Source organism: Diadema setosum, chromosome 15, assembly GCF_964275005.1.
Source record: "Diadema setosum chromosome 15, eeDiaSeto1, whole genome shotgun sequence".
Classification (NCBI taxonomy): domain Eukaryota; kingdom Metazoa; phylum Echinodermata; class Echinoidea; order Diadematoida; family Diadematidae; genus Diadema; species Diadema setosum.
Genome location: NC_092699.1, coordinates 10,087,308 through 10,100,015, shown reverse-complemented (window position 1 = coordinate 10,100,015; position 12,708 = coordinate 10,087,308). Strand labels below are relative to the sequence as shown.

Genomic DNA, 12,708 nt, shown 5'->3' with positions numbered 1-12,708 from the left:
TCATAATTATGAAAGGAAGAAGAATGGATATTATGGCCATGATTTTAGTTTTCGCAAAAGATTGCCAGAAAAGCTTGAAAAACACATTCAAATGCTTGTGCAAATATAAATTTATTAGCATTACTGTCTGTTGTTCTAACTCAGTAATGCATGAATTTTGAACAATGAGTTGTGGATCAAATGAAAGAAGAGGGGTATACCTCTCCTTTCATACACATCTCATAAAGCAAATGCGGGGTTTCATGTTTGTTTGTTTTTTTCTGGGACACGCTGTAGGGAGCCTATATATATATATATATATATATATATATGAAGAGTTTGTTTGCAAAAACCGATAAGTCCATATTTTTCAAATGGAGATATTTGCGATTAAAGGTCAAGAAAAATAAAGAGAATAATAAGAAAATTTTTCCTTCTTCTGACCATAAGTTCAAAAATGTACCTTTATATGAAGTGACCAATATATCATTTAAAAGGTATCATTTTGTACTTTGACAGAGACCGTACTTCAAAATCTTCAAAAATGGACTTATCGGTTTTTGCAAACAAACTCTTCATATATATATATATATATATATATATATTATATATATAATGACGAAGAATGAACCGGTAATGCAATATTTCGCCAATATAGAGTTTATTGAGCAACTCAAATTTTCGGTGGCTTCCATCCACCTTCTTCAGGAGTCTCGACGCGGAAATATTGCATTAGCGGTTTATTCTTCGTGTATACATTGGAGCCAATACGTGAATTCGCAACATGTTTGGACCTAGACTAAATGCAGCATATACTAGCTATATATATATACATATATATATATATATATATATATATATTATATATATATATATATATATATATATATATACATACATACATAAATGAAAATCGACTTACAGTCCGAGTCAGGGGAATGGCTTGCATTATGATTATAATGACCTTTTCTTCCATTTATGGTAGCTGAAGAGCTCTTGTTACATGCTTATTCATAGACAAATATCCACGCTCATGTTTGCATCATACCACTGGGGGCATTTCCCACTGCTAATGGCTTATTACATCTCAAGAGTATCAATACCAAGCTCTGTACCAAGGTTTAGATATACCTTAGGTGCATTACAGGTGTAGGCCTAATACCGAAACTAAAACACGTATCTTAAAGATACTCTAAAGAGTAAGAGAAGAAATATCCAAGACATTAAGATACCCCTAGTATTTTAGATGACGTTTCGTAGAGTTACGTGACCCCAATTGTTAAAGAAATTAACAAGTTTAAGAACTTAATGTGTTTCTTTAATGTTACTTGAGACCGGATCCTGGATTTGATTTGCAATTCATATCGGCTCGATTTTTGGTTGATCTGTCAAGTTTATATCGAAATCACCAAACTCGTCCCCCTTCAAGTGCCCATCGTGCTTTAACCTTTCCCTCAGGATGTCGTTATTCCATCTCCCGCTGCAGTCGTTCACGATGCGGAGGGCGCCCCTCTCGTCCAATTTTAGTAAGATTTTGAACTCGTCTGGCATGTCGTGAATGTTGGTCTTGTAGTTTATCTTGGCATGTTCGTAGTAATGCGTGAACAATGTGCGATTCGTCGGGTCTTTGTAGAACGGGAAAAACCCGAAGAGCTGTATTCGAGAACAGAAGTGAGTGGCTGCCGCGTAAACCGCCATACCGGAACTTGGATATCTCAATTTCATAACTCTGAGGATAAAAAAAAATAAGAATAAATGACACTTGAATGATTTATATACACACACACACACACACACACATTTATCAATTTATATATATATATATATATATATATATATATATATATATATATATATATAACATTGGCCTATACCGGTATGTTATTATATAAGTATTATTCAAATACATTTGCACTTTAGTAGAGCGAATTGGTCCACTCACCTGAATGGTTTCTAAATTGATAATATTCGATATTTTTATCAAAGTTTTAACAAATTCTTGCAGATCGATACTACTACTGCGAAGGCTCACGAGACCGACACTACGCAAACAATGCCTACGATACCGACACGATGTTCAAAAGGTTCACCAGACCGACACGGACTGGACTGATTTTGTTGTTATCGAAATGTACTCTAAGTCATTCTATACTTGTATTCACAATTGTTTCAATTTTAGTTCTGTTCACTGTATGCTATTTATGTTGTGTTTTGTCAGTTTTTTTTTTATTATTATTCTTGTACCTGTTCCTCTGTTTTTTATTCAGTTTTGTAAATCATTATGCACGGCCTTGCTGAAAAGCAGCTTCAAAGCTGATAGCAGCCTTTTTACCGTGTTGAAATAGACAAACATAAAAAAAATAAAAAATCAAAGGAGGCCCACAAGACCAGTCACTGTGCACGAGACCGACAGGAGAACAGCGCCATCTAGGAACCCTATATACCAATGAAAAGTGCGTAGTTGCGGTATAGTTGTATACGGTATCCTGATATGAGGTAGTGTCAGTCTCGTGAACCTTTTTTTTTTTTTCTTGTCAGTGTCGAACTATACGCTTTATATGCCTACTGTCTAACTCATGGGCTGTATAACTCGTGGTCCTATTTGTACTTGAGGTTGCACTCGTGGACTGTGCAGCCAGTGGGCTGTATGACTCATGAGTTGTATGACTCGCGGGTGTCGGTCTCGTGACGTGCACCATGTCCCTTTTCCCCCGGTTCGGTCGCTTCGCTCCCTATATAGGGCGCCAATGACGCACCATAAAATCTCACGCCTAGCTGCTCTCTGATCTTAGCATCGCTGTCATAAGCTACCATTTGTAGTCTTGAAAGAGATAATTTCCCACATCAAGTTGGGCTTTTTTTTTACATTCATGTTTGGGGTTTTCCATAAGAGTCCACGCAAGAATGAATGCAGAAAGTACAGGAAATGCGTCATTAGGATACACAAAAACAGGTAAGGGATATTGTCCAGCTGTCAGAATGTTTAAGAAATTGCCTTCATAATCTATTATCTCCTATACTGGCGGTTGCAGCCATTTCTAAAAACAAAGAAGTATTTTCAGATTTTGGCGGCAATTTGGCTGCCACCTTAATATTTCGCATCATTTAAGAATCGAGAGTTGCATCATCCAGGTTCGGATTCCTTGTAAGTGGGGGAAGAAACCCATTAAGGTATAGTATATATATTTCTATTTGTCACGACTTATGAGGAACTATAAACGAATGTGAGATTTTGGCGGCCACTCCAAATGTCTAAAAACCTTTAAGGATGAAAGAGTTGCATCATTCAAATTCGAATTTCGAACATCGAAATATGACAAAATCATTATTTTGTTGGTTTTGTTTTACATTATATGGATATTTAAATTTGTGGCTGCCATTATTTTGACCATTGACCAAATCCTCAAGGATGCAATAATTGTCGCATCATTAACTCATTAACATGCGAAATAAGGTAACATATCCTCCCCCCCCCCCCATTTCGTTTACTAGGAATTTCGCTGATGGGTTTCTTCGGAAGAGAAGATAGAAAGTCGAATGAAAAGGGCATCGAAACTAACAACGTGTTTGGGAAGCAGCGAGACATTACAATAGATTGCAATCCTTTTGTTCATGCATGAGTGAATGAGGGTGGGACTTATATCACTAGTCCTTCAGTGAATAAATCATCAGTCATTGCCAGTCACTGCCAACTTTTTCTGAAATGCAAAATATGACAGAAACACAAATACTGAAAAAAAAAAAAACATATTTATGACGGGATACACAACCATGCAGTCTTCCCAGAAGTATTCCATCTGCTCACTTTTTCACTTGACTCTTGAGTTCTGCCGGGCTGTAGGCGAATCCAAAGTGGAGATTGTATAAATCGCGCAACACTGCAAGCGCTGTTTTCAGACGATTGTTGTGGGCCACAGACCCGAAGTACCAGAGGATGCTGCCGTTCATGCGACTAAAGCTTGTCAGAAGTTCCCGACACAAGAGTGGTAACTCGTCGAGAGTGATGTTGCCGTAGTTTCGCGTACAGTTCATCAGGTTCCTGTACTGATCGGAATTCAGCGTCATCAGAGTGACTTTCGAACCCACGTCCGAAGCGAACTCGCCGCCAAACAGCGCCAGATTCATTCGGATTACAAGATCGGAACTGTCGATGAGATGGCCGCATCTGCTGTCTAATAGCACACCAGAGTTCCCAATGATAGTACAGGTCCGCCTTTTCCTCATTGTGGTTGTCTGGTTGAATCGCGCTATTTTCTTGACTCCCTTCGAGAATCGCATATCCACAGGAGAAATACCGGTTTTGAATAACTGAAGAGTTTTTTGCAACGTCCGGTGCTTGGAAAATGCTTTCCTGGGTAATAAGAAGTAGGGAAGATAAACGAAAAAGAACAGCCATATTTATGCTGAAATGCAAGGAGAAAGTTAAAACTTTGAAACTCCAAAGTGTGACAAAGATCAGGGTTAGAGAAATGATACGACGTTACTAGTTTATGCTCATTCAACATGAACATGATTATCTAGTCAACAATAACAAATCTTTGCCTATTGTAGATTACACAGACGTGTTCCAGCTTAATACCTTCGAGATTCCCTTCATTTTTTTTTCTCAACAGTGATGAAAATCCATTCTTTTAATTCACATATTTTATTTTACCGAAACCTCGGGGCAAACATGATTGCATTGATCGTGCTTTTTCACACATGGGCCCAAAACTTTGGTACAGCCTTTCAAAATTCTAACAAGCACCTTCTATTGGTGTTTTCATATTGAATCTTAAAGCCTACCTCATCAATTCACTTTAGTTTATGCAGTTTTTGTTTGTATATATATTTTTCCTATGTCATATGAAGTTACTATAATGCAACGTATCATCATAACCTACATCCGTTTTCTGTTTTCACAGTACCATAATCAACTTTAGTGGCATACAATTAGGTTTTGGACTATTTGTCTTCACTACGGTTTAACCGAGGAGCAGTTAAAGGTATAGTCTAAAAAGAATGCATGAAATTTGTCACGAACACTAAAAGTGAAAATTTGATTAGGATCGGATTAATTAGAAAATTTTAGAAAATGTCAAGTTTGGCTTATTTTAAGGAAGAAGGACTTTGATGATAATGTTTTGTCAATGTTGCCCCATTCTCAGCTTGTAACCTGACGGATCATTGACCTTTATAACAATAAAAAAAAATGTTTTTTTCATATTTTTTACAGGCGGTCAATGGGAAATTGAGAGGTAATCCGATCATCACCTCACTCATTTGCATACTACTAACAAGTAACATCAAACTTTGAGAACTATTAAAGAATTATTTTTATGGGTGGCGAATATGAGGCTAGAACTAGAAGCGAGGCTCAGGGTAAAAGATTTGCACGGAACGTTTCCCTGCTAGCATAAGCTTTCTTTCATTCAAGGCTTCATGCCGTACTATCTCCTGCGTCATTTTTCTTACGGATACAAAAATTAAGAACACAGAAAGAGGTAGCAATGAGAAGGGCGTGCGTGCTGATATGTAAGGCCCACTGCAGTTAATCTCATACTCGAATCTGAGTTTGCAAAAGTACAATTTTTTTTATATAATGCCTGAAAAACATAAACTGTCTCTGTGTCCAAATTTGAATATCTTTGGAGACTTCTTACAAAGTAATGCAAATATACAGTATCACTTTGATGACCGTCTTGCATTTTAGGTATAACATTTCCATAATGTATACTCAGATGCTTTCGAATGCAATTCTGTTTTTCTCTCTCCCTAGATTCTCGCTAATGTACTTGGGTCTTTTTTATATTAAGGTATTCTATTGTCAAGAGCATACACTTAAAGGTACTAGCCCACATTTGTAAACCTGCAGCAATTGGTCTCATAGTTAGCATGGAGTTCGGGTATGATTGCAGTAACACCTGTGCAAAATTTCGTTCCAATTAGTCCATTACTTTCATAAAAATAAATGAAAATGCACCGTATGCATGCGTATAACGCACGCTAGCTCCGGTCCACGTACGTACTACTTGCATGCGATACATGTGTAAGTTACATGTACGTACTAGTAGCTAGCCCCGGAGACCGCGCCGCAAGGCGCGGTCCTGGCGGCTACCTCGCAGCTGAGCGGGAGCAAAAATCACTGCCACATTCACGGCGACTTCACAAATAAAGCACGGCTAAATTTCTATCATAAACACAGTGACAATTAATACATTACCTTTTCGACTTTGTTTTTCTCACCCATTTATCTAGAAACTGCAAAATTTTCGACATTTTTTAGGAGTAATAAGCGGCCTGCCCTAGTGCAACAGTGGAGAGACTTGCTGCTATATCCATAGAACGCATTACGCATGCTCTCAATGCACTGCACTGCATGCATGCTGTGCGCCTGTGCAAGTGATTGTGAGTTTCAGTGAGCAACGGTGAGCTGAAGATATTCGCGTTATAAGACAATATTTTCTGCATCATAAGCAATGAAATGCATCAAACAGTCGCCGAAATTAATCATTTAGATTTAATCGACCCATGTAAGTATTCCTAGTAGTTTCTGCTGAAAAATCAAGGAAATATAGCGCCGAAAAGGCACCCGTTTTGTACAACTCCTCGATCTGAATGTGAAAACGGCACAGCCCCAACGCTGCACGTTGGGGCTGGTCGCAGTTAGTACGTAGCTAGCCCGCGCTCGTAATTCGATTTTGGGTCGGGTTGACCCGGTTTGAAAATTGATTTAAAAACGATGATTTTCTCTCTTTTATCGAATGGTATAGACAAAGAGCAACAGGTGAGGTATGTTACTGTTATAACTTGTACTTGAAGTCATATTGGACCTGTTTTAGTGATATGCAGTTTTGATTTTCCTGGGTTTGCAAATGTGGGCTAGTACCTTTAAAAAAAAAAAAGACGTACGCTCCTGTGTTATTATACTTGCCTCATTTTTGCTATCTCTGTTACATTTCCCCAGTCTTCTTGAAAAGGGGGTGCCTCCAACCGTCTTGACAATGCTTGGAAACCTGGTAACAAATGAGTGAAATGTACACATGAAAAGCATTTACTTTGATCAAACTAGTCTAAACATTAATTTGAAAGAATAACTATTTTTATTGCATGCACGATGTGTGTTGACTTGATATTTACCCCAAATGAAAATGTGGATTTACTGAATGCACAAATTGTGATAATCAATTCAAATAGAAGTGATCAGTGTGTTTGGAAGGTGTGCACGTCACAAAACCTACACCCACGAGTCATACAGCCCACAAGTCATACAGCTCACAAGTCATACAGCCCACTAGTTATACAGCCCACGAGTTTGACACTGAGTAAATAAAGCCCATGAGTTCGACATTAAGTAAAATAAGCCCACGAGTTATACAGCCCAATGAGTACGACACTATGCAAACAAAGCCCACGAGACCGATACTATACGCTTAAAAGGCTCACGAGAACCGACACTAGGCAAAAGAGGCTCACGAGACCAACACTAAGCAAAGAAGGCCCACGAGACCTACAGAATGAACAACGCCATCTATAGACCAATTAATTGTATAGGGTATGCAGATAATGGCATAAGGAAGATATAAGAGATGGAAAAGTAGAGTTGCTAGGGTATTACACCGTCAATTGCCCGCCCTCACTACCTGAACGGTTCAAGATCTTTAATTGTGTTTGAGTGAGTGTTTGTGAAAAAAAAAAACTAATTAAAGTTCAGTAAAAGCGCATGAGAATGTTTCAACATTAATTTCGAAAATGCCAAAACACCCGTTTCCCTTTCCGCAAAGCCTATACCGGTATACACCTACTTAGAAAAAAAAATAAATGATGTGGACATTCAGATCAACCAACTAGAAAAATACCTAGGTATGAAATTAGGTTCACTAATAAAAGAAAATCACCAAATTGTCAATGTTGCAGTGCACCGTTGCAACTGCTTTACATGATGGGGGGGGGGAGGTAGTCATCTGCAAAAGTGTTGATTTAGCATAAATTCACAGAAAATGGTAAAATCGTCTATTAAAGTAGAATTCGGAAAAAGAAGATGCATCCATGAAAACCAACTGTTGTATTTCATGAAAAATGTACCGTTTTGAGAAGAGTAATTGTACAAATACAAGCCACAAATCGAGGTGAATCGCTGCGATATTATAAAACGTTTTCATCCCTTGAATTTCATACATTTATCAGAGAAATTTGCAAACTGAACTGTAAGCAGGGGAATAGGATATCTAATAAGGCCTACTTTACTTGTGAAGCGAGAAAGAAAAGGGCAAAAAAACAACAACAACAAAACATAGATCCTGTCCACCGTCTAGCTAGAAATTAGGAAAGCCTATCAAAAATAGCACGATGGAATCTAAACTTAAACCATACAACGTTCTTGTTCTCTTTTATTTTTTCATACACTTTTTTTTTTGGAGGGGGGGGGGGTCCCATGGAGAGGACAATCTTATTCTTTTTTAAAGAAAAAATGGTAACAATGTCGCTCCCCGTAGCGTGACAGAACTGTCCCCTAAAAGCCACATGTGTAGAAATACATACTTAATGTGGTTGATTATAGACGGTGCTGTTCAATTAGTTACAATCTCTCGCTCGACAGCGTAACGAAATTGCACCCGCCAGGATGTAATTTTCCCCTTAATGGAACACCCCTTACAGGGATATCATGTAGATGGCGCTGTTCATCCTGTCAGTCTCGTGCGCCTTCTATGCCCAGTGTCGGTCTCGTGGGCTTTCCCTGCCTAGTGTCGGTCTCGTGAGCCTTCTTTGCCTAGTTTCGGTCTCGTGGGCTTTCTTTGCGTAGTGTCGGTCTCGTGAGCCTCTTTTGCGTAGTGTCGGTCTCGTGAGCCTTTATTGTGTAGTGTCGGTTTCGTGGGCTTTCTTTGCTTAGTGTCGGTCTCATGAGCTTCTTGTGCGTAGTGTCGAACTCATGGGCTGTATGACTCGTGAGCCGTATAACTCATGGGCGTATGACTCATGGACCTATTTTTTGATGTCGGTCTCGTGGACCGTATGACTCGTGGTGTCGGTCTCGTGGGATGACCCCTTTGGAAGGAGCCCTTTTTGTGCGACAGCATACAGAAATGCATTGCAGCCGTGGACATTGTAATGGAATGTTGTGTAAAATACAGATTTCTGTGATGTTGCCATCAGTCCCGTCTTATTGTAATTAGCACATCTCCTACAGAAGCCATACTAGAAAGGTTCCGATTTTTTTTTTCTTGTGTGTGTGAGTGTGTGTGCGTATGTGAAGTGTTTGTTACGGCACACTTTGGTAAATTGCCAAGTTTGGTAAATTCCCAAAATGTGCAGTTACCAAAATGTGCCGTAACATGTTACGGCACATTTTGGTAACTGCACATTTTGGTAAGTTTACCAAAATGTGCAGGGCAATGACGGCACATTTTGGTAACTTTCTGCTCCTCCACAATCATCATAGAAACAAATCATAAGTGCAGTTGGTTTTTGTCCCCACCGAATGAGTTCGGTAGCCTAGGGGGATTATGAAACGTCGTGTGCGTGTGTGTATGTGTATGACATGTGTATGTATGCTTGAAATGATAAGATTTGCTTCCTCACTGTCATTTCTGGGCCGAGTTTGCTTCTGATTGCTCTGACTTATGGAGATAGGTAAGGGCTCTAAAAATTCGACACAGAATTCTGAAATTCATTAATTATGCAAATTTATGCGTTTGTGTGGGAGGGGTCCTAATGGGGACCAAATTGTACACTTTCATCTTTTTCTTGAAAATGCCACGTCGAATTTTCACCTAACTTGGCAGGTAGCATCCTTAGGGAGATAGAATCTCATTCCCATCATACGGGCACCATGCCTTACCAGGGGGCCCCATTAGGGCCTAAATTGGTTCCTAACTTGTAAATTTTCATCTTTTTCTTGGAAACCCCATGATGAATTATCACCAAACTTGTCAGGTAGCATCCATATGGGGATGGAATCTAAATTTCATCAAATGGGCATCATGCCCCACCTGGGGACCCCCAGTGGGGCCCAACCCACCCCCAGTAAGGAATATCCTCCCCCCCCCCCCAATATTAAGGAATATTTACAATTCTTCTTTAGAACCAGAAGTGATAAAGCAAAGTTACTTTGAGTTTGTACTTCGATGACTGTAGTTAAAAGTTTGTTCATTGCAGATCCAGGGCTGCCCCCCTCCCCCCACCCCCGCTCGACTGGGGGGGGGGGGGTCCAAATGCGGACTTGAATTTTCATCTTCTTGCTGAAAACAACATAATTTATTTTCGTCAACTTGGCAAGTAACATTCCTAGGGGGATAGGATCTCAAAGTGTTTCAGTGAGCACCATGCTTTCCTTGGGGCCCCAGGGGGTCCGAACATCCTAAATTAAGGAATTTTCAATAATATCCTTCTCTATAATCAAAAGTGATTGGGCTTTAAGTCTTTTCTTTTCCCAACTGCGGAGTCCAACATTCTATAAAGTACAGTGTACCTGGCAGGTATTTTACCAGTCATGCCAGTGTGATGGAATATGCAAAGGGACACAATTTCCCAAGCTCTCAAAGCTACACCCCACCACAAGTTTCCAATGTTCTCGGGTAAGAGTCTGCTGGAATGCATAGAAGGTGAACTTGCGATACTCAGGTGAGCGCGAGACCCCCAGGTCTCTTGTTTTTTCCAGAAATGAAATTAACGAAAATGTAACTTCTCCTACATTTAACATGGGGTTTTGATTCTGATTGTTTTATCTGATAGGGCTTGGTTGGGACTATCAAAGTTCAATAAAGAGTTCTTAAATTGATAAATTATGGAAATTTATGCAAACATATTTTTATATGCACATTTTTGCTTTAAAAAAATAAGCGAAATGCTACTTCTACATTTTACAGTGAATTTTTATTCTGTTTGTTTTATCTGATAGGGCTTGGATGGGACTACCAAACCTCATTGATACAGAATTCTGAAATTCATTAATTACGCAAATTTATGCAAAATTTATGTTTTCCTTTTTTTTTTAAACTGGTATGAGCTCACTTAAGCCCCCGGTTCAGGTGATTTAAAAATCATAGGGGGCGGTCACCCCGTGTCCCTCTGTATCGCCACCCATGACCCAGACATATGAAAGTGCCATGGCAGCACAGGGACTCACATTGACATATCTATGCCAGAAAAATGCCCCCCCCCCTTCACAAAATTACTCGCCCTGAACACAACGTTCAGGGCTAGTAATTTTGTGAATGTGGGCATTTAACAGTATAGTCCTGCCTGGAACAATTATTAATCACCTTAATTCTTACTCCAAATCTCCTACCAATGCACCCTTAATAAAAAAACAAAGGAAACCGGAGTTTTTATCTCAGGAACGGTTTATTACCCCCCCCCCCCTCCTTTTACTGGCCGATTACACACTATTTGTGTCCCTTTAACAAGCCAGTCGAGGCTTCATTCTACACGAACTATATAGAAATGTCACAGAAAACAATTCATACCCATGCCCTAGTACGCGTACGACGGCCTTATTTGAGAAACAAAAACGATTTTTGCATTTTCTCTGATTTATTGCTATATGGCGTTACCATGACAACGCAGTACCCATCCTTTAACCCTATAATAAGCCCAAGCTATTTTGACCCCTCGCAGGCCCAAGGGGGGGGGGCACATTGTGCCCCCCCCCCCCTATATAACTTTTTTATTATTTGATATATCATCATCATATTTGGCACGTGGGTAGAGTAACTCATACTCTACATGACCATACATTGGAATTTTCACAAGGTTACCCATGGAGGGCGCTATTTACAAAAATATAAAGAAATACATAGGAAACATGCTAAAAACATGATTTTTCCGTATAATTTCTTTATCCCCATTATATATGTCCTTTTATAGACCAATCATTTTCATATTAGCCACAAATGATAAGCAAGTGGAATTTTATTATTTGTTATGTTTGAAATTTCTCAAGGTCACCACATGGGGGCGCTATTCATATCAACATAGTGATAAATTATGAGACCTGAGATGAAATGTTTGGGATGGGAGCATGTATAGTTATGACATTTCATATTTGCATAATAGTGGAATTTTGAGATTGCAAATTGATAATATGATAAACTAATGATATTAGAGGCATACATGTAACTTGGGTGAAGGAATCAAAATAACTCAAAATATAAGGGCAATCTGTAGAAAATATTATCGTTTTCAATTATCTCTATTACATCTATTGTTTTACGCCTTTGTCACATAAAAACAAAGGAAATAATAAGAAAAACTTTCCAGGACCATAATTACTTCAAATTTTGCTTCTTCAACAAATTTCAGCCAAGAAACACCCATTTCATACACTGTAATGCTGTTAAATAAAATGGGAACAGAAAAAAAGATGCAAAATCTGACTGACATGGTTGTCAGTTTATGGTTGCCATGGCAACCAGCAACATCAAATATAGCTAAATTATATATCAAAATGTTCCCAATAAGATTTTAGGAAAAGTCACCAAATTTGGTTGAAATCGGATTAAGGACGAAGGAGTGGCAAACGAAAATCTGGTAGGGGGGGCACAATGTGCCCCCCTTGGGCTTTATAGGGTTAACGAATGTGTCTTGTACGTTTTCACTCCAAGACCAAAGTACGTACCAACTATCGTGAGCATTTGGCAAAAATTAAGGAAGTAATTTGATCTGCAAGATTTTGTCATAGTTTGTTGCGATGATATACTGTTACCATGGCAACACACTGACCCTCATATTTTAACAAAAGGCCCGGGGACT

General features: G+C 39.0%; 1 protein-coding gene across 1 annotated transcript in view; it reads right to left on the bottom strand.

Annotated features, from left to right (window-relative positions):
* Positions 1 to 948: 948 nt before the first annotated feature.
* The window catches only part of LOC140239056 (alpha-2,8-sialyltransferase 8B-like), a 39,725-nt gene continuing 27,965 nt past the window's right edge, over positions 949 to 12,708 (bottom strand). The window contains exons 2-4 of the mRNA XM_072318952.1: positions 6,893 to 6,974; positions 3,785 to 4,330; positions 949 to 1,708 (exon numbers count right to left, since the gene is read on the bottom strand). Coding sequence (XP_072175053.1) covers positions 1,339 to 1,708; positions 3,785 to 4,330; positions 6,893 to 6,897 — 921 coding nt within the window. The 5' untranslated portion in view covers positions 6,898 to 6,974 and the 3' untranslated portion in view covers positions 949 to 1,338. The remainder of the gene's footprint in view (positions 1,709 to 3,784; positions 4,331 to 6,892; positions 6,975 to 12,708) is intronic.